This window comes from Lepisosteus oculatus, chromosome 3 (genome assembly GCF_040954835.1).
Source record: "Lepisosteus oculatus isolate fLepOcu1 chromosome 3, fLepOcu1.hap2, whole genome shotgun sequence".
NCBI lineage: Eukaryota > Metazoa > Chordata > Actinopteri > Semionotiformes > Lepisosteidae > Lepisosteus > Lepisosteus oculatus.
In genome coordinates this window covers 54,860,632-54,885,177 of record NC_090698.1, presented here as the reverse complement: position 1 = coordinate 54,885,177, position 24,546 = coordinate 54,860,632, and the positions used below count along the sequence as shown (strand labels likewise).

General features: G+C 37.3%; 1 protein-coding gene across 6 annotated transcripts in view; it reads right to left on the bottom strand.

Moving 5' to 3' along the window:
• The window catches only part of mcc (MCC regulator of WNT signaling pathway), a 209,634-nt gene that overhangs the window by 52,728 nt on the left and 132,360 nt on the right, over positions 1–24,546 (bottom strand). For 5 of the 6 annotated variants that reach the window (XM_069187264.1, XM_069187262.1, XM_069187263.1 and 2 more), the window contains 2 exons: positions 18,117–18,230; positions 8,503–8,645 (listed from right to left, as the gene is read on the bottom strand). In XM_069187264.1, coding sequence (XP_069043365.1) covers positions 8,503–8,645; positions 18,117–18,230 — 257 coding nt within the window. Of the gene's footprint in view, positions 1–8,502; positions 8,646–18,116; positions 18,231–19,498; positions 19,658–24,546 lie in introns of those variants that run through there. The other variant, XM_015366874.2, reaches the window with a different exon arrangement.

Below are 24,546 nucleotides of genomic sequence, written 5' to 3'. Positions count from 1 at the left end.
CTTCACAAAAAATAAAGAGATCAATAAAGTAATGTTGATGGCTGGAGAAAAGTATAGTGTATAACATCTGAGTAGATCATTTTTTTAAAGCTAAATTGTGATGATCAGGCTTCTCAGGGATTGATTTGAATAAAACAAGAGTGCTGTAAGCTATTTTTAAAAAATAGCAACAGACAGACCATACCCATTTAGGAACACAACCTTATCAGACTGATGTTTTTAACCATCTTTCCAAAATAGGTAGCACATCAAGAAAGAACCTGTAAGTATACAACTGTAAGATTTGGGTCAAGCAAGCAGGATGCAAGATGTTAAGATGAGGAAATCCTACATTTATATCATTACAGGGCAGTGATGTGTCCTCTGTAATATTATCACGTGGATGTCCTTGGTTAACATGAATAACAGAGCAGAATAAATACAAAAAACATAACAGGTTAAAGGGAAAAGAGATTTTCACCAGAATTAAAAAGTAGATTTTAAGCTTTTAATTTAGTAACTGTTTAGAAATGTTTCAAAAGGAAACATGAAGACATAACAGTCAAAACATTCCAGGAGTTTTAAAGGCTTCCAAGAAAACCTCAGCCCATTACATTTCATAATCACCTAGTGTGGGTGGAAAAAGTACTGCGGCAACATGTGAAGTGCAAAAGAATCAACACAATCACCACAGTGTTCCTTCAGACAGAGACACTATAGTGGTGGAACTTTTTTTATTGAAACAGTTCAATTGCATGGTCAGAAAACCAATACACCTCAAATCTTGGGATAATTGGCCAAACTCAAAAAATAGCGTAAAATAGCTGTCAGATGGCCGTTCTGGATTATGCACGAACCCTAATGTACAGAATTGCAATTGCATCATCAGTAGAATCATACCTCCTATGTTTAGTGTTTTTTGGTCAAACACTTAAGACCAGTTGCAGTATGTGAAGCATATGATGACCCTATTGTTGGCGCAAGACGTTTCCTTGCCACCCGCGATGTTCAACTGTAAAGCAGGTCTGAGCGAGGTGAAAGGTCAATTGGTAGAGCGGTTCTCAAGACAAAGGCAATGTGAGTTACGTGCACTCTGCTGTGGAAAATCTGCTTGTTCAGAAACCCTATTTCACCGTTCTTTAACTATAGTACCACATCCACCAAGTTTGAAGTGAAGTCGAGTGGTACAGCACATGGTAGCCATGGTTTTTTTTCCAATGTATCGGGCTTGTTTTGAACAACTTTGACAGTTGCTTAATATGTGTAAAGAAAATTCTGTTCCAACCGATTTAGGGGTTTCAGAAATCTCACTCAAACATGTTTTGTTTTGACAAATCTGATATGGCATGACAAGCGTGTGATCAGTCTATCATCAACAAATCCAAAACATTGGCATAACTTGCCATGGCCTAATACTATTTACCTAGTCTCAGAATTGCACTTTGTTTCAGAAAAGATGGTTTTTGAAAATTCCCCACATCTGATGGATAATTCAGTATGGAGGCCAAACCATGTGACTTATGAGCTGCAGATTTATTCCGACACAACTTTCAATAGTTCTCTATGACTATCATATTCCTATTCCTATAATTTTCCCTGTGAAGTTTTACAAGTTGTGTCATATCGCAGCAATTTTAAAGACCCTTAATAAATCTGGCCAAAAAATTGCAGGCCTCCTATTGAACCTGGAGGCAGCAGTATACAGTATATTGCCTTGAGATGAAATCTCTCCACTGGAGGCAGGTAAGAAAAGAAATAGAAATAGAAATAGAAAGAACATTGCGATAAAAAAAAAAAAATAAAAGAAAAAATGTCCTGCAAATGAAAAAAAGCATCAGTGCAACAGATTTCTCAGGAAATGGAGAAAGGGTCAAAGTTGTTGTAAGGTAGGCTGGATTTGTCTGATAGCTAGGATAAAAAACAAGAGAAAATGTTTCTTACACTGCTTTGCCTCAGGCTTGACCTGCACATACTGTACATCCATTAATTTTCAATATGCTCTTAGACCAGTACAGGGTTGCAGTGAGAGAGCAAAATTCCTAAATATTCGAATATACAATCACGTGCATATTTACCATATTCTTCCCTAAAATTACTAAACAAGTTGGCCAAGTAAAATGTAATGGAACTGTCTGACAAACTTGTTATATCAAGTCATTGTTTAATATCCAATAATATCTACATAATAACCTTTAGTATTGAATTTCCTCAGTTTTTAAAATGGTGTTTGTAAACGTTTGTGAATATTGAGATAAAGATCTCCATGAGAATTACCAGCATACCAGCAGCCATATCACCCTGCAACTCACAACTGGCAACCCACTGAAGCTAAGCAGGTGTGAGCCTGGTCAGTACCTGGATGGGAGACCTCCTGGGAAAAACTTGGGTATCTGCTGGAAGAGGTGTTAGTGGGGCCAGCAGGGGGCGCTCACCCTGTGGCCCATGTGGGTCTTAATGCCCCAGTGTAGTGACGAGGACACTATACTGTAAACGGACGCCGTCCTTCAGATGAGATGTAAAACCGAGGTCCTGACTCTTTGTGGTCATCCCACAAAAGGGGAAAAGAAAAGGGGTGTAACCCCGGCGTCCTGGCCAAATTTCCCATTGGCCCTTACCAATCATGACCTCCTTATAATCCCCCTCTATGAATTGGCTACATTACTCTGCTCTCCTCCCTACTGATAGCTGATGTGTGGTGAGCACTATGGCTGCCGTCGCATCATCCAGGTGGATGCTGCACATTGGTGGTTGTGGAGGGGAGTCCCCACCTGTAAAGTGCTTTGAGTGGAGTGTCCAGAAAGTGTAAGCAATTATTAATTATTAATTAAAATAAATAACTATGTTAATATGTGACTCAACTAATAATAAAATGGTAATCAATATAGAACAGAAGCCTTAAATATAGATATAGAACAATATAGAGCAATATAGAACAGAAGCCTTAAATATAGATATAGAGCAATATAGAACAGAAGTCTTCACCATCCATTTTCTAACTGCTTTATCCAAACCCTGTAGCATAAAAAATGTAGGTGATTGAGAAGAGAAAACACAAACAATTCTCTTGAGCATAAGAATAATAAACAGAAAGTTCAATAAACAGAAAAATAACTGAAGATATTATTTTGGTCATTTTAGTGTATGTTTATATCCTTGTAATACTATTCTAGATCCAGTAATGACATTTTTTCTCTGCATGATTATTTCCTATCTAGTGAATTAGCCATGTAGAACTCTTTCAACAGAGTGAGATAATTCAGAGTAAAAAAGTCCCACTGTAACAGGACAGGTTACAGCTTTTTCCTGTTTGATTTATTTTCTTTTTATGCCATATGCTGGGTGTTATTAGTAATTCTTGATTGTTGTTCCAGCTTAGATTGTTATCCATCACTGTTCCAAGAGTTACAGTTGAGGAAAAGAGTTTGAAAAATACTATACAGTATGCTGGAAATGTGGAAGCTTCAATGCACAATGCTTCATCATTGGATTGTCTAGTTCTGCATGACTCACACAGTACCTCCCTGCCTCACAACGCCTCACAGCTTTTGAATCACTTTGATTTTTTTGTTCTATCTATCTTTGTCTTCTATTATTTTAAACAGAATTTTCTTAATCTTAATGACTTGGCAAATGCTATGTAAAGGGAACCACTGATATAAGCACATTGGTCCTTTAGTTTAGTATAATATTGGGTGGAGTGGCTCAAAAAACTTAAATACAACTCCTTCAAACAGCTTTTTTGCCATCGTTCTGAAAAAAGATAAAGGCAGAGAGCAGACATATTTGAATCTTTTATGAGCTGCCATGACATCAAGTCGTTCATACACCATACCAGCAACATCCAGCAGAGTGAAGCACGTTGGAGTGTGTAGTTTAGTTTTCAGAACACTGCTAAACTGGGTTACTCCAACTTCTGTGGATTATTCAAGCACTCATCTATTGGATTATTAGAGAGTTCTTCTGGCTATTGTTGTCACATACTGTAAATGCTATTGCAAATTAAATGTGAACCAGATCAACAGACCTGTATGTGTATGTCAAAGACGATGTCAAAGGAAGTGCCAATTAAGTGAAACTTAACTTGTTTAATATCTTTTATGTGACATACATTTCAAAGCGAAACTGGAATTGTGTCAGGTCTTGCTAAAATGTCTTCTGTTAAAATGATCGTATGCTTACTTCTATGTTTTGACTTAGTATACAGCTGATGCTCAGATGTTCTACTGCACGTCTAGAGATCCTCTAATGGCAAACTGCAATTACAACAGAGAAAATCACAGACAGTGATGTGGATTGCACCTGGCCAAAAACATCAAACAGAACAATAAAACAAATTACAAAACTGACATAAAATACTTCCTTTATAACTTTATAAAAACCCATAACCATAGATACGAAATTCAACAGAAAGCATTTACAAATTCAAGCTACAAATAACTGGAGTCATGTAAAAGACGGACACATACAGTACTGATACCACAAGCTAAGAAGTCTACGGGCAGTCTAGAAGAACAATATCAGAGGGCCATCTTAATACTTTTATCTTGGAAACCGGAGAAGCAGTGTGAGCAATGAGATCAACCTTCCTACATGCCCAGGCTCTAGTGAAGAGAGACTAAACGCACTATCAGGATGCTGGCAGGAACATCAGAGCGAGAAGCTGCCGGGGCGTTCGGAGTCCACTCATGCACCATCACTATCACCAGACTGAAGCTGTATTGCCAACTGACAGGAAGCATCCACGAACGACCCAGATCTGTCAAACTGTGCGTTACAATCCAATTGCAGAACTGTCAATGTCAGAGGGACCACCTGGGGGATTTCTTCCACAGAGCAACAATTACAATTATATCTGCTGATGCTACTGGGTGTTACGGGAGAGAGGACTCCTCCGCATTGCTGGGCTGTAAAAAGTCAGTCTGTCAATCAACATATACAATAACTTCCTGGATACAGGGTGATGTCAAAGCAGAAGGGGATGCCCAGGATAAAAGGAACACCATTACTTGGTGGTTGAGCTGTAAAGGTGTGGGTGAGCCATTAATACTGACATTAATTGTCAGCTTCTTGTTTACGATAGTAATGCCACTACACAGAATGCCAACCACATTGAGATCTACTCTTCTCCCCACTTTGTTTCAGCAATAAACACGTCAACATAAAAGCCTTCATCTTTCAACATGGTACTGTGATGCTCACTGTGACTTTTTATCTCCAGATAAACAATGACTGATCTTGCAGTTCATTTACAGATTGAAAAGTAGAAAAATTCCCTAGGCAGTGTACAATGTCAGTGCCAGCCGTATCTCACTATTTGCAAGATTTTGTTAAACTTTGTATTAGACACATCTGGACCTGCTCATTTACAAAGTCTCAATCTAGTTTTGTGTAAATTGAAAAGAAGTGAAAGGAAACTCAGCAGTTATGAGATCATACCAAAGCCATAAGTTATGTACACAAAGAGACATTTACAGTATATAATTACCAGGAGCTACTTATCATTTATTCCTAGCTTTATATATGCTTTATACAAGCTAAACTGCTATTTGTGTATGACAAAATTAAGTCAACCATAGGATTGTGTTTCTGAAAACAGAAGAAAAAACACTGACTGGAAAATGTAGAACCATATAAAATTTAAAACTTCTGCATTATAAGCACGTATGTTAAATTAAAGACCAAAAATACATTAATAGGCTAATTATTCAAACTTTATCTCATTTAACGTTAAACTTGAATCTTCGCTCATGTTTCTATACCTAATCCAGTTTTTGCCATGTGGTTAACAATGGTGGCAGCAGGTGAAAATTATTCAAAGACTGATAGGAAAATATTTCAACAAATCCCTATTCATTACCCTGACCTCCTTTTCTCAATTATCATTTTTCTAATTATTTGAAGGAACAAAAGAAATAAGGTGATAATATCCCTTTTATCTCAAAATTTAATCCCCAGTACACATCTAAATAGAACAAGTTCCTCTTAAGAAGCCTTCAAATGGAATCTAATTATTTTACATTGTTAAAAAATGCCAGGCTTTGGTGGCTCTTTTTCTCCTAATAAAGCTAAGACTAATTGCAAGGATTAATTTTACATTAAACCTCTGTCTTAAGAAAAAACCCCGAAAATCTTTCAAATCCTTGGGGTGGATTAGGGAATTCTGTGTCCCACACAAGGTGTGGATAATTTCTCCGTGGAAAGCACAATGTTAGTTTCTACAAAGTTACAAAAACTTTGTGCGCTCAATGGAAGGTAGGTGTATGGTACGGCAAACCATTCAAGATCAATTTTAGCTCGGTGAAGAATGTGTTTCAAATACTCTGACATATACAGTATGCACAAAACCTGCTGTATCACTATGTCAAACTAAGTACTGCTGCGGGGTCCTAACTTTATGTGAAACAAGAAACTCCACTGGCTACCCCATCTAGTGGTCAATGAGCAATTTAAAAAAAAATCAATTTTACTGCAGAACCCATGTCCAAGATCTCTCTGTAGGAGGAAAAACATATCAAAACAAGGATCCCTAGTGGCCCAACACAGAGGCGTTTGGCCAACCCCAGGTCTAACTGTCTGTGACTGACATTCAACAGGCCGCAGCGCTCAGCTGGCTGAGCTCCACCAGCACCAGGGCCGTCTCGGCTCCCAGGAACTTCCCAAGGGCCCGGAGACTTGCAATATTTTGTATGTGAGAGACGTGCCTCTCTCCCAGTCAGAGCTGGGCATCCTGTTTGGGCCATGCTGCTAGCGACATGTTAAAAGGCGAACAGCTTGAAAATGGGAGGTATGGAGGAGTCTGCTTACATGTCCTCATTCTCCCCGCATGTGGGGGTGCAGGTTTTGCAAAAGTGAGACAAGGCATGAATAATACACAATTGGTGAATCCATATCTGGCGGGTTAATGTAACAGAAAATCAATCGCAATTCTAAATGGAAAAAAAAAAGAGAAATAAACAGCCTTTCCTGTCCAGATCTCTAATATCCTTTCAATATTTAAGGTGAGTATTTTTGTTATCCTTAAAGTTATTCAGACAAAACATACTTAATACATCATTAACATTTCTTATTTATAAACGTAAATAAAATTAATTAATGATGTGCCAAACCAATAAAGTGGATTGAAAATGGAAGGACGCATGGAATGCAATGTATTCCTCATAAAAGGAAAAAAAGGGTTAAATTATAACTCCCTGTGACATTGCTACAACAGCAATTAAGTTTAAAGACGGAAGTTATAACAACATTTCTAAGATTCTGTTCATAGGTCTATAAAAGGACCTGTTTAACGAAGTACTATTTTTTTCAAAAAGCCAAGAAAGACTGAGACCTCCAGAATCATTTAGAAAGAAGGGGTCTAGAGTGTGAGAGGGAGAAGTAGCAGAGGAAGGACTTTCTAAACAGAAACAGGTAAAGTGAAAGAAGGAGAAGAAGCTGTAAGTCTGGTTTACACGTACAATAATAATAAATTCATCTCTGCACTTCAGGTGCTCATTTCTTACCAACTCCTAGGGCTTTTATAGCCGAAACAAGCACGACTGAATTGTTTTTATTTTTAAAGAAGGCAAGCAGATCCAAATAACTTAAATTCTTTAACAATATTGATTATTGCTTTATTCACAGGTGGTACAGAAAATATAGTTAGCTTCATAAAACAGTGGCACACTTGTTTTAAAAGATTCTTGTAGAAACAAATACAAATATGGCAAAAATTAAAATAGGGCTATAAAGTGACACAGGGGTTGCAACACTGGGGCCCTGGGTTTAATCCCAGACATGGAAGTGCCGGAGTTTTTAAAAACATACTGGTAGGTTAACTGGGTTCTGAGGAAACAGGCCCTGGTGTGAGTGTGAACAGGACTCTGTGTCTGCCCTGCAATGTACTGGCCTCCCAGTCAGCATGTATCCTGCCTTTCTCTCCCACGATTCTCAATTGGAAGCAGCAGTTAGAAAATGGATGGATGGATAGAAAAACACTTTATAAAACAAGGAACAGATGACCAGAACTGCTTTATTTTAGATGTCATACGCTATAGTACCCAAATAACTCTCTTTCAAGTCAATGGGAAATGTCCTACATTTAATAAAAAAATAAATAAAAAATTGCAAAGAATATGTAAAGACATTTTGATTTTTTTGCAAACCACAAAAAACACATAAAAAAACTTTGAAAATGCAAAGCCCTAGTAAATAAAGCTATGGAAAAAGCTTCCCATTTAATGGTTACTGACCTGATCTGATGCACTGCTTGAGGTCTACAGTAACTGTAATATACAGTATTACAGCACAAAACATCAGCACAATGGAGTTCTGTTGTCAGAAGAAGAATGGGAAGACACAGAGCCTAAAGGATCTGCAGAAATGTTACCACCAGTGCAAAGCGATGGAAAGACAAATACTGCTCATTTTGATTGGTGATACACTAAGATGCACTGACCCTCAAAGCTGATAAACAGGAATGAAGATTAATTGTAAACAGCGGAGTGGCTGGTGCAGTGATTGGCTACCACTAAACGCATCCCTCACCTTATGGTTGTGCCCTGCAGGCGGTCTATCTTTTTGTTGAGCTCAGCAATGATGCTGTGGAGCTCTGTGATCCTCTCTTCGTAGCGTAGTGTGGTTCTCTCCTGCACCTCCTCGTGCTCTCGCATCAGGTGGGACTGCTCACACTGCAAGAACAAATCACCAGTCACTGCCAAGAGCCAAGCTGCAGAATACTGCACCCACGGCACAGTGCCAAAGGTGTTTAGACCTTTATTTACAGGAACCGTGGAGCATTAGTGCAAGACCATCAATCTGAACCACCCCTGGACATATCCATCTCAATCACCGCATTAGTCTTCTAACACATAGCCTATTATTTCAAATGATTTTGCCAGCTGTTCAGTCACAAAAAACATAAAATCCATGATACTGTACAAACAAAATTAAACAGGAATGACAGTAAATTATTTTTGTTTGTCCATTACGTATTTCATATTTTTGTAGATTAGCAGTACATATTAGAATGCTCAATGCTCTTGTATGTAATCACTGTGGCAAGTTTGTTCCAAAGCAAACCAAAATCCTTTTGTCTGAAAAAGATCATTTTGACCCTTTTACCTGTAAACAGATTTGATGGATTTTTTATAACTGTATTTTTTTATCTACCAAGTCTGCAATACCTACCAAAAATTTTTCATGCCGTACGCTAGACAACACAAGGCGTTTTTGTGTCATCATTCATAATTCCCACCAATATTTTCCTTAATAAAATCAATACTTTCTATATTTATATAAAAATAATTTAAAATATTTAAGTAATATCCCAATAGTAAATCACTTGGCTTTAGGTTTGGGTACGATATCAAATTCCTTCCTCTTATCACTGTGTAAACTTCAGATGACATTATTCCAATAGACCACAAATTGTTTACAACCCAGTACATTCATGATTTACATGCGACACAAACATGATGATATAAGCTTTGTTTGGTATGAATGTACGGTAGGTTGCACACAAATGGATTTACACAGTAACACTGTATGGTGCATTATAATTAGAACCACATAAATTCCTTAAATGTCCTTATCTTTTACCATTTCTTCATAACATTATGTCTAAACTATTCCTACAATTCATATGTACATACAACAGTGAGGAAAGAGACCTGAAGTACTAATGCATTAAACTGCCAGGTTAAAATACATTACCCTCAATTCCAGAGATGGTCTATTGTTCCATAAATTCATACAGTCAAATACCACAATTCTTTTCCTGCAGTGTACATGACTTCCAAAACATATGGCAGTACCGGGTTTCAGTCTATTAATATGCAAACGAATCAAATATCTGAACAAAATGGTAGAAGGTGCAAATTTATTGAGAAGGGGTGAAAAAAACATTCCTGTTGAGCTCCTTAACAGCAGCAGATGGCACACATCAAGGTCAGGGTTTCATCAGCCACAGCCGTGGTAAAACGTAAGAAGTGGACGCAAGAACTGGTTTCACAATTGTTGTCAGGGGCAAAATAAAAATACTGTTTTTTATGGCTTCAAATTTAAAGTTAAGCCCATAACAACAAAATGTTTGTCCTTGACCAGTGTTTACACTCTATTTCTGAAGAATAATTTTACAAGAGAAAATCTAAAAAGAAGCAATGCTTGAGAAAAAAAAAATAAAAATCAAAATAAATTCATTTTTTTTCAATATTAGTTTTCATATCCCTGGGGATAAATAATCTGTATTTTCTTTGGAATTAGAAAAAATGGAACAAAAAGACTTGAAATGTGCTCTCTATTGCATTTTTCTTCAGTGCACGGGACACTGAATGTTTTATACAAAGTCTCATCTCCGTTGCCTCCTTACCAACAGATCCAAGCAATATATATCAGAGATGCAGCGTATATGCAGCAATTCTAAACTTATATTTGTGTATGCACCTAATGTTCCATTGCAAGTACTAGCAAGAAAATTCAGGTTACAGATGGAAGTGGAAAACTTCAAAGTCCTTCTCGGCTGATTTGCTCCTAAGCACCCTTCTGTTCCTGAGGCAGACGTCCAGCACAATCTTTGAGCTGAGAGCACTGAGGATGTTGATAATTACTACGGCTGGAATACAAACTGGCAGAGCGCATCTGGAGACCTCGAAATGCGACTCTGGCTATCAGCTTTCCCAGACACCTCACCCTGAATGCTACAGTTGGAAAAAAGGTTCCTTGGGATGACTCAGCCAAATAGGTATGTGCAACTGCTAGGAAGTGCAGAGTTCAAGGTTTTGGATTAGGAATCAAAGAAAGGCAGTAATGAGCTACAGTCATTTTCAGACAATTAGAAACATATTGCAAAACACACAACAGCTGATGATTATCCCGTTTTCAAAAAGAAATAAAATTAGATCACAGAGCATAATTCTTACACTTATTGATAAATGATACTGGAATAGCTGCCATAATGCACAATAATCTAATAATAATCATAATACCTAAGATCTGCACAGAGTTCTTCACCTGCTTTATCCACTGAAGTTACCATCCATGTGGGTGACATTTCTACATTCATATTTCATTATTTAAAAAGAGAATGAAACCCTTCATTGCCAGTACGACACACTTACAGGTACACTCCATTCCTCAAAAATGTACATTTTAGAGGCATAACTTTGGGGAAAAAAAAGAGAAAATAAACACATAAGCCAAACTGAAAAAACGATGAACAAACCAACAAGCACAACATGCTAACACCCTTTTTACTGGTGCCTTCATCTTTAAAATACAGCACTTGTTTAAGAGGTAAGATGTATTTTTAAAACAAACAGAATAATGCGACTTACAGTATCTGTTCTGTCAAGACAGAGCGAATGTGTTCAGTGAGTTTCACTGCCAACGCCAGCATTACTTATTTTCAGATCTCATGAAAACGGAACAGCATTTTTCATCACATAAACCATCAGCTCTATAGAGACAGGCATTTCACTTAGTTGAATTTCTAATGGTGTGAAACATTTACCTTACTTGTTCAGCATTGGTAAGCGCTCAAGGGCTGGTTTTGTATCATGAAGCATTTGCGAGATGTGATGCACAACATGTTACAGAAAGATGCAGGAATGTCTCCTCTCTGATCCTGGTTCCCCTTAGGGCCAATGTGTGGGAGCTGAAGGCTAGTGAATTCAGGCAAATCCAGCATTCAAAATTGCCACCTGTACTCAATAAAAAACTCATTTCCCAACAGACTCGAACAGGTCAAGAGTTCATCTGTGCTATACAAATCATATGAACCACAAAACTGATTTACTCCTCTATCCAAGTTCCCAAATCCAATTTCAACCCAGGAATGCACTCCCTCTACCTAAGGAGAGTGTGTGGAAAGTGTACAGTACGAGTCTTCTAGCAGCAAACGAAGGGCCGGAAATATAATTTAGTATAAGACTGAAAGATAAACAACAGTCATCAGTTGTAAAATGACAGAGAATTAGTAAAAGAAGTTAAAAAAAAACTCACTGAAGGGTAACAAAAAAAGTTGAAAAGGAAGCTGTCAACTTTAGAATATAAATAAAGCAAGATCTCTTCTTATTACGATGACCGTGCTCCAATAGTACATTCATGTAAACTTCGCAATAATCCATCTAAACAGAAAACACTACTGAATTCAAATACAAAAGTGCACAGGCCAGCAAATTTATCAAGCCGTAGTCAAAAGACTCTGAATCTTCACAAACAAACATTACAGTGTCATGTCAGATCAAAAACCCTTGTCAAGAAAAGCTTCTAGTAGAATGAATTTATTGAGCTTACAACAAAGTGATGTATAACCGCAAGAAGAAAATCTATTACAGTGACTCCAGAATGAATCAGACGTGTTAGAGTGAAAGACAGGGGAAGAGTAACAAAACAAGTTTTCAAAGCTCTGGAAGTCAGCCATAAAGAATTTTCACGTTAATAATAGGAATAACATTCAACATTAAAAAAAGTCTAGCTCTACACCTGAAATACAACAGAACTGAAAAAAAAAATGAATAATGTATTTTATACAATAAATTAAGATTATATAAAAGATGGTATAATATTACTAATCCAGAAGGCAAGAATTGCTCATGTGGATGTTACAGAGGAGAGGGCTGGGAAATCACTGATGTCAGATCCACACTGCAAGGAATGGAGAGCCTTTATGATTACAGCTAGGTGACTATTTTTTAAGCTTTATTTAAAACATTCATTCAGAGAAAATGATGGAAGGGACATAATTATATTCTTTGCTACTCAAAGGATCATTGTGTGAAGGATTTTAAACTTAACCCTTAAACCCTCCTCACACAAAAAAGTAATGCTAAGCAATGAAGAGTACAAACTGACATTAACACAAATGGGTTCACATAAAAGGTATTCAGATACACGTGAGGACTTGCTTTGGTAAAATGCAGACTGGATATTAGATGGATCTTCTGCATGCCAGTGATCTGTGTTGTAAAGTTACTGATGTCACCAAAGAGAGGTAATGTGGGATATGGATATTAACCTGCAGACAGAAGGTTTGTTGTGAACCCCAAACATGAAAGTTCTTAGTATTATTCTTAAGAAACTTCAGAAGAGTAATCTTAGCTTTGTCCCTGAAGTGAAGCATAATAATACACAGCTTAGGAAACAGAAAATTACCTATGTACAGTATAACGCTTGTTTTCCATAGCTGGGTCCAGGCTTCTGAACATTTTCACAAAATTTTGCCTTTGGCTCCCTGCAGCCAATGTGTTTCTGAAAACTTTAATTCATCTTGTCATCTTGCTGGAAGCTTTCTTGGTTACTGTAGGTTTTTTTAGGATCCAAGTCAGTATTTCCTTGGTCCCCTGATACATACACACTCATATAATAACCCACTAATCAATCTGCCCTTTTTATTTTAGAGCAGTAGCCCAAGCCTGAAGACAGTATTACATGAAGCATTTATCCTGTGTTACAAGCTGAATTCAACCCAAGGTCAGTAGACTCGCAAAACCATTTGAAACTTGACACTGTTTAAAGCAGATCTGAAAAAGCCAATACCAGAAGCCTGAGTTAGTGATTTGATAAAACACCTTAAACAACTTTATTTTACAATACTTTGATTTATGTTTGTCCTTTCCTCTGACTTTCTTTTTTCATCTCCAATGAGCAAAGAATAGAGTGGGTAATATGCTTACACAACATATCACAAACTTTTCCAATTTTGATCAAGGTTTATTTTATTTGCACATTATTTATTGAAACTCGATGCATGTTTCAGAGGGCGGCAAGCACTTATGTAAAGAGTGGTATGCATATCACCATATATTTTTAAGGAAATGTGGATTAATATGACTTTAAGAGCTGCAGGTCTCTTTCAGTATTCCACTAAGTCAGAGACAAGTATTTACTTAGGTAGTAAGTACTAGAGTGGTGTAATAAAGAGGGCAGTAGACAAAGGGACAATTGGATATTGGAGCAAAACCATTTCAAGGCAAAGACTGGTATTAATGGAATACTGCATAATGTAGGGGAGGAACACTAAGGAATCACCTTGATCAATTTCAGAATTATAGCTTCCAGTCAAATGTTTTATTATACACAGGATGTTCTCATGGTTAGGACAAAGTGCAACGGAGGAATGACGATGAATATTTATCGATAAATATTTCCATGTGCTGACTGACCACAGATCTAAACACAATTTAAAACAGAGTCTTAAAATATTAGTAAGCACAGAAAGTATTTAAGTAGGCTGAAAACCTCAAAGGTCTTATCACACTAAAAAGTCCAAAACACAGAAAAATGTTAATAATATATAAAGAACTCAATGTAAGAAAAAACATCCTGACTAAAAGGGTATGTAAAAACAGTATTATGACAATATTTGCCCTCACAACATTAATATAATCAAGAAAAATATCAGGATATGTGGTAACGTAAGACCCAACACTAAATCTATAAAGAATATCTATAAGTTAAGATAGAGTCCAAGAACTTCCATTTAATTCTTCTTTTAACCACGTCCATGAATTCATTTAAAGTTATCCCAACCATGTCTAGAAAGATACATTACTCATCTAAATGGTATGATCGTAAACTCTAATATCATAAGCCAATTTTTTGTGGCTTGGGTAGAACAGGATGCAAGTGGCACAAGTTGTGTGACATAAAATTGGAAACATGCCAGTTTTAAGAAACACATTAAATCTTCATGCCTGCTATTATATAACACCTCCTATTATAGATGATATAATAGCATAACTTGCGGGACATAAAAGGTGACACTATTATACTTAAGTACTGAGAACCAAAGCATGACCTACGGAATAAAGATTGATTTGCAGTTGCCAGCAGCGACTCTTGCTCTAAGCCTTTTCAAGCAGAGCTGAAAGATTTGCATTCATATCTTCTTTTGTTATAGGAAGAAGAACAAAGAAATTTCAAAAGAAAACAGTGCACATACGCTCAAATCAACCAAAAGCACAGTTCTGAAGCACATTTTTCCAAAACCACCTGTACCATGAATTAAAGGCTTCCAACTTCCTCTCCTCCCTTTACTCCTAATTTGTATATGAAATGGAATTTCATAATAAATAAAAATATGAAAAGCAAAATAAGCTTAAGCTTCCCTGTAACCCAGTATTAGATAAAAAGGTTAGGAAACGGATAAAAAGTATCTGCTAAAACACACACTAAAATATTAATTTTTAAATATTAAATAACATTTTATAAGGTTTGTAAGAGAACAGAATATCCCATAAGACGTCTCTGACTATATATAAATTGTGGATATAAACTATTAAATATACTGTATACAGTATGCTCTGATTACCTAGATTCAAACATTAGGATGTGAAGGATTCTTAATGAGATGACTACAAATATCAGTATATCAAATATATTTCCCTAAAATCTATGCTGAATAATTTATGAATAATCATGTTTAATCTTTAAATACAAAATGTTTCTAACTTTTAAAACACAATATAAACATCGATTTATATGAAGAAATACAACAAATACATTTTATTTTAAATAAAGAGGAGAAAAGTCAGCAGTATTTGATTCCAGTTAGAAAAAAGCAAAGCTGACTCATTTCAGACTGTAAAAAGTCTTTGAACTGAAATATTACAAAACATGAACACTACCTTCCTTTAAAGCCAAGATACTCAGCCAGACAAGAGACTGCTCAGTTTGTCAGCCAGACATAAAGGGGCTTCATCCATTTTCTTTTACAAAAGACTTTCTCCTGCATAATCCAGAGAAGCTCACCAAGTGGGATCTGAAACACCGCAAGTGACAGGTCGCTGTGTGTCTCTCGAAGCCCCAATTACAACTGCCATTAGAGCCGTAACCCAGTTGCAGACATGAAAAATATTGATTAAAATTTAGCACGTAGCTAAACCCAGCTACTTAATTACGCATTCAGCTATAGTTATATTCCTTTTTTACTTTCATGCAAAGCCTTATAGGATTTCTAAAACCCGACAGAGGATTCATTAACATTTGAACTTTTGCCTCCAATTTCTCCTTCTTAATTGTGCTTCACATTCATGACCCTCGCCTCTAAAGACTAAAATATTTTTCTGTAAGCCGCCAACATATAGTGGTGATTTAGAACTCTCCATAGGCAAGATTAACTGGGTACTGTTAACAGAAGCTTAAGTTATGAAGAACACACTTTTATATTGTGAATGGTTTAACCACTGCTCTAAACATTTACATAAATGCTCATAACATAAAAATAATTCAGTCTTCACAATATATTTTTTCTCCTCTATTTATACTGTTCTACACTGCATGACAAAAAAAAACCTCTGGGTGGAATTATTGTGTGGGTCAATGGAAAAACGCAACAGTAAAAATCGAGGACCTAACCAAAAGTATTTTAATTCCAACGAATATTTTTACCTGTGTACTTAGAGTATGCAGCACAATATAGTTTCATATAAGGCTATCCTGGCCTTCATTGGCATTGAGATAATGCAACTAACAGAATTTAATTGTGTTCTTTCTGACTGACTCAATGAATAAATGCTTTTACTTAGCATGAACAGTACAGCATACTGTCAAAACATCTTTTTTTCACCTTAGAAATATCGCAAGACTACGCCCTATGCTATCATTAACTGTGGCTGAAAAGCTGATCAACATATTTGTATTCTCTCGAATTGACTACTGCAATGCTCTGTTCCCTGGGGTATCTAAATCTACTCTGAACAAGCTGCAGTATGTCCAAAATTCAGCAGCCAGAATCCTGACCAGGTCTAGTGCAAGTGTTCACATTACTCCTATCCTGGAGTCCTTGCACTGGCTTCCGGTCAAATTCCGCATAGACTTTAAAATCCTCATGCTCACCTACAAGGCTTTACATGGCTTGGCACCTCAATACCTGTCTGAACTTTTATCGCCCTGCTCCCCACCTCGCAACCTCCGCTCTTCAAATTCTGCCCTCCTTACTGTCCCCCAAGCCCGCCTACATTGTATGGGCGACAGGGCCTTCTCCTGCTATGCCCCCAAGCTCTGGAACTCCTTGCCCAAGGATATTAGAGAGTCACCTTCTCTAAACTCCTTCAAATCCAGACTCAAAACCTTCTTCTTCAGAAAAGCCTTTACCTAACTGGTTCCATTTTTAACCCCTCTTCTCTTCTTAATACCATCTTCCACGGTTCTCCTCTATTGTTATTGTTGTATTGTTGTAATTATAATTGTGTCCTGTCTTGTGAAATTTTCTTATTAATTGTTGTAGTCTTCTTAATTATTGTTATTGTCATCCTGTAAAGCGCTTTGAGAAGCCACCTTTAAAGGCGCTATATAAAATAAAGTTTATTATTATTATTATTATTATTATGAAGGTTGAGCTCTATGTATCAAATACAGTATCACTACTCAGAGCTTGATTGTACCACTACCTCACTGCCCCTGGGACTGCTGGGCACCCCTGTCAGAGCAGTACTGGAGTACACTTGGAATGAGTCCGCCATATTTCTCCCAGCTTCCCTACAGCAGTAACTTCTTTAACACACTTGCTCCCAACAGGCCTTCAGTGATGTTCATGCCTTTCCCCTTTTCTTGATGCCAGCTCTCCTGCGAGATGCAAATGGCAAACAGCACTGCAGGTGGACAGGTGGGAGAAATAGGTCGGTGACCCTTGTTTTTTTTTTCTTCAGCAGGTGTGGGAGAAGCCGTCCTTTGGAAATTGGAGGGGTATACAATAAAAAATTATCTTTGAATTGGCGATTTTTTTAAAGTTTCTCTGAAGACACTTTGAACTCACTTGAAGCTGAAATTAAAGTAGTCTGGTAATTTCCATGTCCTTTCAGTGCTATAACAAGGTAACCAGTAAAAACGTGTGAGGGAGGATGAATATGTAGGGCTGACACATTTACAGTCCATCTGTGAGTATGTAAATCCTACTCTTATTCTGGTACTCAAACACAAAGCCCTGATTTACAATTGAGCTAAAACAACCACAATTTCCTTATGGGAAATTCTTACAGATTAGAAAAATAATCAATAAGCAATATGGTCCATAACTATACAGAGACACGTAGGAAGCTCCATTTATGAAACAAGAACAACACAAATTAATACACAGCAAAAAAAAGTGTAAAAAGTGAACAAAATCCAAATGCTTCATGCACAGCAGAATGATGCTTGTTCATCTGAAGATGAGCACTTGCCTGAGCCTTGGCCAGTCTCTTCTCTAGCAGGTCCCGCTCCCTCTCGGTTTGCTGTAGCCTCTTATTGAGCTCCACTATGTCCCCTTTCAGCGATGCCAGGGCTGCCAGATGTAGCTGTGAAAGAAACACCCAGTGAAACAAACTCGGGCAAGGGCAACAAGCACAGAGTATCACTCCACAGACGCTACTGTTAAACCTGGATACAAATGCAAAGATAAAGGCAGGACTGCTTTTGGTGTGTGTGGACAGGAAATCTCCAAGAAAACATACAATGTGTGTCATCAGAAATGGTACTCATTAGGAGGCAACTGTTTTTTGTAATACTTCTCATACAACAACATTTCAAGCTTTTGCATTACAGGACTATGTAACTTATTAGACACTGTTCCGAGACTACAGCCTACATTGGGATAACGAAAGTGGAAAGTTCTGTTTATTTAAAGGACTACTACTATAAGCAGTCATATCCATTTTTTTAAAGACACCTGCATCTTATGCACAATGCAAATCCCCAGCCCAGAGGTATCTTGGCCCAGTGCACTGCTGTTGCTTGGAAAATGCCTGTCACACCAGACTATCCCAGTTCAGATGTGTCTAGACTCATCTGGGTGTAACGCATGCTCTGAAAGGCATTTTACTTGATGCCTTAGGTACTCTTTTCCTGACCACATTTTAATCTCTGGTAACATGATCACCAAAAAAGGCTGTAACTACAGTAGGTGCTATCTGGAAATGTAAACATATCAGCTTTGATCAAATGAAAAAATTATTACCTGGAAATGTAACAACAAACTCATCCAGCAGCCATATACACTGTAATCACAACATCTTGGGCTAGTGGTACTGTGGATTAGCACATGGCTCTAGAAAACTGCCACAAATCAGCACCAAACTACTGCAACTCATCTTTACTCTTTTACTCTTTACATCTTTTAGAATTCCCAAATCATTGTGCAGCTTCACAATAAATTAAAATATGTATGTTAATGAATCAAATAGAACATTAACTATGAAATGAAAATTAAACTTTAACATAGATAACCTACTTCCATTGCCAAACATAATTCAAATTCCTTCAATGTTTTTCAAAAATGTAAAGGTACTATATTTAAGAAATATCTGATTTATTTTTGTAAAACAACCTACAAAATACACCCCTTTAGCCTGGACATTCATAAGTTAGCTTCTAAAATTAGAAAAAAATCATGCTCATATGAATACAATACAGACTGAAATTAAACACTTAAGGTCTTTTTTGCAAGACAATTTCAATCACTCTTCACTTCACATTTGAACTTTTTTACTACCAGTTACCAACATCTCCCCACCATGAAGGTTAATTTAAGGCCAAGAACAATCTAGCCATCTGTTATGCGACTTACCAGACTTACTCTCTCATCAGTAAGAGAATTGAAATAACAAAATGAAAATAAAAGCTGTACAGAAACATATATTTCACAAGCACAATGTGTATCTTGCAGCTTCACATGTACGTTGAAGTACTGGTTTTCACTCCGAGTTGACATGCAGAGACATTTGAAGCACATGACCTGCTGCAGTCAGTAAACCACGAGGAACTGATGAATAAGCTTCACTTGGCTTCAGAAGTTGTGGGAGGCAGCCATTATTAACTGGTCAGCCTTTTCATTTCCTTTCGGCATCTGAAGACGTCTAGTTCCTAAAGTTAAAATCCAAATACTCTGTACTCAAGAGTCCTATTTTTAGTACATCCTGTAACTTCATGCTGTTCCTGCATGTGTTCACAGAAGCTCAGCCCTGTGAATTATTTATATATGGAGGGCCTATAATAAGACTTTCTGTGAAAGGATTTGGACATTTGAGATTTAGATAAATTAATGCTACGTAATACTCTCCCAATTGGAATCAGAGCTAAAATGCAAAGAAGCTCCTCTGGTGACATTTTTAAAAAGTGAACATATTCCTGTAACATGATGATGCTACTGTTTGCTTTTAACTTTGTTTGAGCCAGAACATTTTCTAGATTGTCAATGTTTACTTCTTAAATTTGCAATGACATTTATTTTAATTGTACTCACTGCCCCAATAGCTAATAACACTCCGTGAAAGACAATGTCAATCCCTTCAGACTGATGAACAGACGGCTTCTTACAAAATACATTCCTTTTAACAGAGGCACAGTAAATTATTTTGAAAATGTTTAAAATAATGTATTCCATGATGGCACTTGAAGATGGATTCCAATAAATGAAAGCAATAGAAATAATAATCATTGCTTACACTTCTATAGCGCTTTTCTGGACACTCCACTCAAATCGCTTTACATTTAACGTGGACTCCCCTCCACCACCACCAATGTGCAGCCTCACCTGGATGATGCGACTGCAGTCATAGTGCACACAGTACACTCCCCACACACCAGCTATCAGTGGGGAGGAGAGCAGAGTAATGAAGCCAATTCATAGATGGGAATTATTAAGAGGCCAAGACTGGTAAAGGCCAGGGGAAATTTGGCCAGGACACCGGGGTTACACCCCTAATCTTTCCAAAAAACACCCTGGGATTTTTAATGACCACAGAGAGTCAGGACCTTGGTTTTACGTCTCATCCGAAGGATGGCGCCTTTTTACAGCATAGTGTCCCTGTCACTATACTGGAGCATTAGAACTCACACTGCTGAGCACCCCCTGCTGACCCCACTAACACTAATACTACTACACAAACATTGAACCACAAAAAAACAAATGTTTAAAAGTAAGTTTTAAGACAGGATTTAAAAGTTCTAATAAGGACGATTTAAAATGGACTATGAGGTCATTCCATTACTTTGGAGCAACAGGTAAGAAATCACTGGTCTCTTAGTGTTTGAAGTCTCATACTGGGTACTACAGAAGGCCAGAAACTCAAAAGTGTAAATGAGTTATGTCAGAGTCAGTCCGGACCAAAACCTTACAGTCACTAAATAGGCAAACACAAACACAAGCTTCTCTGCTGCTGACTGTAAGAGACATTAATCGAAATGAGCAAATTACAAAGATGGAAAAAACACCTTCACAGCACTGTGAACATAAGCCTCAAACCCAAGGCTAAGATCGAAGATGACACCACTATTCCAGACCTGAGTATATGGACTGACTCCAAGACCATCCAGAGTCAAACTAAAGTTGACAGTTTGACATTCGCGGAGTTGGTAGAAGATCTTATCATCACATCTTCGATCTTGTCAAAGTTCAGACATAAAAAAAACATGACATCCATTTTTAACATAATCTTTAGCAGTTTGACAAGGCATATAGTACCTATTTAATGACGGGTTTCACGCAAACAAACTTCTGTGTCATCAGGAAATAAACGAAAACTGATACCATGCAATGAAGAATCTGACCCTACAGTAACATACAGAAACTAAAAAGAACTGGAATAAGAAAAGAGCCCTAAGGGAAGTTAGATAGCACCAATTTTGTCAAGGGGGATTAAAGCCCAATTTAAGCACATTAAGATCAAAGAGGATTTAAGCCATAACACATTCAAGGAAAACAATTCATTTCAAGTGTATGCTATAGTAAAAGGCTGGTACATTCAATGGTCTTTGATTATTGTTACAGCAACACCCTCTCTATAGACACACAGGATCTCCCTAACCAAAGGTCCACAGGGGGAGAAACCAGATTTACCAAAATTATCAGAATTTGATTATGACAAGTTTTAGGTAAACATGGAAAGGCAAGACCCTTCTAAGCACTACCAGAGTCAGAGTTATAACAAAATGAGGAGTATTGCACAAATATCTTACATTAATAACAGGGTATGCAAGTAATCTAGCATTCCTACTTCTCCAGAAGGAAGTGATGTTACTGTTCAACTGGGTATTGTAAACAAAGCTGTGACCAGAAGTCCTGTGCAGATATCTGTGTTTATGCAGTCTGCCTAACGTACACACAAAAGAATTTAGCTCACATTAAGCCACAACAATAAAGACAATGAGAAATTCAGAGACACTGCACGAGGTGAGTAATATATGAATTTGAATGACCAAAGTACAAGTCAACCACATTCACTCCAATACCCAGACAGCATAGCTTGAAATGACTCCCAGGGAACCAACACTATTACTGTTGAATACAAAACTGCAGGTTGCGGTAGGCCTCACCCTGTCTGGGCTAGGTGCTCCACTACAGAAGATTCCAGCAGAAATAACACTAACAGGATCGTATGACAGAGGGCCAAGTCCTACAAGGGCAAGCCACAGCACGCATCATGCAAGTGGTGTAGTAAACGGGGACTGCAGCCGTATCGGGATCCGACAAGGCTACTCACACTGGCAGAATCTAGGCTTGCAGCAGAATCTAGCAAAGACTGATACCAGCTGACCAGGTGGGCATTCCTAAGCCTGCAGCAGATAGCGGTCAGAGAGTTTTCTTTCAGCAAGAAAACAAGAGTTTTCTTTTAACCTGAAATAGATTTTAATTCAAACAAAATGTCAAGACAGCACTTGATGTGTGGCATGATTTATTAAAATGTGTATATTTCAATAAAATTTGGCTTTGGTGAATTAAGTTTATAAAACCCTTCCAAATATGGTCAATTGAATATCTGCTTAAGAAGATTAATTGAAATGTATATAATGACACGTAGCAAAGGACATCGCATTGCACAGAGAATGAAAATTACTTTGTTTGTCCAGACAAATAGGAACAATTCACTCCCATTTCTCATGACTTCCTTGAATAATAATGCAGGTATCATTACTGAAGTGGGTCTAAAAAGAGAAATATTACAGAAAATAATCTGAGATAACTTTTCTTCTGTTACAGAGTGCATTTGTAGAGACCATTTATACAATTTATGAATACAACAATTTTTATTACCATTATTATTGATCACCGTTAACACCAAAGTTAGGGAATTCCTAAGAGCTACCCATGCAAACAGTGTTTGTCGTCTTGATGTGGATACATTATGTGCAAACATCTACAACCGTTTTAACGAATAATTGTGTTTTTAAATAACTACTTCAAGTGGCTTGTGTCTGACACCACAAAAGTTCATGTCGCTCCCATTGGAAGCAATACTGTTCACATAAGATGCATGCTTCATACCCAGGTTACTACAAGTGGAGTTTTGTAGCAACTAGACATTCCAGTCCAGGCTATGACACTTGGACATCCACATTGATCTTGGTGGGGTGTCATGACTCATGGTCTTCCATACTGTGGCCAACCACTGGCTATTGTGTTTCTCTAAGAGATAGAAAATGCTGGCAGTGAAAACCCCAGATGGCAAGTGACAGTGTGTGGACATATTCCAGACTCTAAGATACCAATGGCATGAAGGGCCTGATCTTTTATACGCAGGACATATTGGTTCCTTACAGTGTTCTTCTTGCACAATTTTCCATCCGACGTCATATTCAATGGGTTCTCACCTTATCACCTGTAACCAGAGCTCTTTCAATAATGAGGTGGTGATTAACTGCTTATTCAACAGTTAAAATCACTTGAGTGCATTACAGTCAATTATGTACTGTGATTATGTAATTATGTATTACTGTATGATTAAGTAATCAAAGTGACACCAACAACATTTATATCAATAGTTAAAGATGCATCTGTATTTTTTCTAAAAAATATACAGGCGTAGAGTGATAAATCTCTTATGATATCTATATGTGGGCAAATGTACTTCGAAATAAACCAAATTCTTAAAACTAAGCCCTTTTTTCACCTTTCTGCTTTTAACAACATGTGCAAACCTTTCAATTATAATTTCCAATACAATCAAAATGTTGAAGCAACTCTTCCCCCAATTAAAGTTTAACAGAACAAGGTCAAAGAATATTTTTCAGAAACATCCTCAGGGAAGAATGGGCATCAGCTAACAGAGATTTTGTTCCCATCTCTAATTATTTTCAAACATTTATGTTCCTACTACATCTTGCATACAGACAACCAATCTGACAATCCAGATAGTTTATAACACTATGATCAGGGTTCTCTTCTTCAAGCACTTATTGACATAGCTTTAAATTCACATTCAGCAATGTTCAGTAAATAAATCTTGTGCAAGCTGCCTTTACCCCTGGGACCACTTATCTCTCTGGGAAAATGACATTACAGCTCTGTAATGTACTTCCATTATCTATCTGGAGGACAGAAACTTATTTTTACAGATGTTGATGAGCTCTTGGGAGTTCCGACAGTTGCTTTCAGATGGGTAATTCTCTGCTACCTCCATCACTGCCATTTGCTATTATCTCTTCCTATTTGGGGCCAACGTCTTCCAAATTGACAGGTGACAGACAGAATACAATCTTGACACCAAATTTAAAATCGAAAAGTCAGAGAGGCCATCAAAACTGTACAACACACTTGTGCGAAAATAATGGATGTTTGCCACACCTAATACAATGCGTGGGCTGCTAGCAACACTAGAATGTCTTTTTGGACCTCTA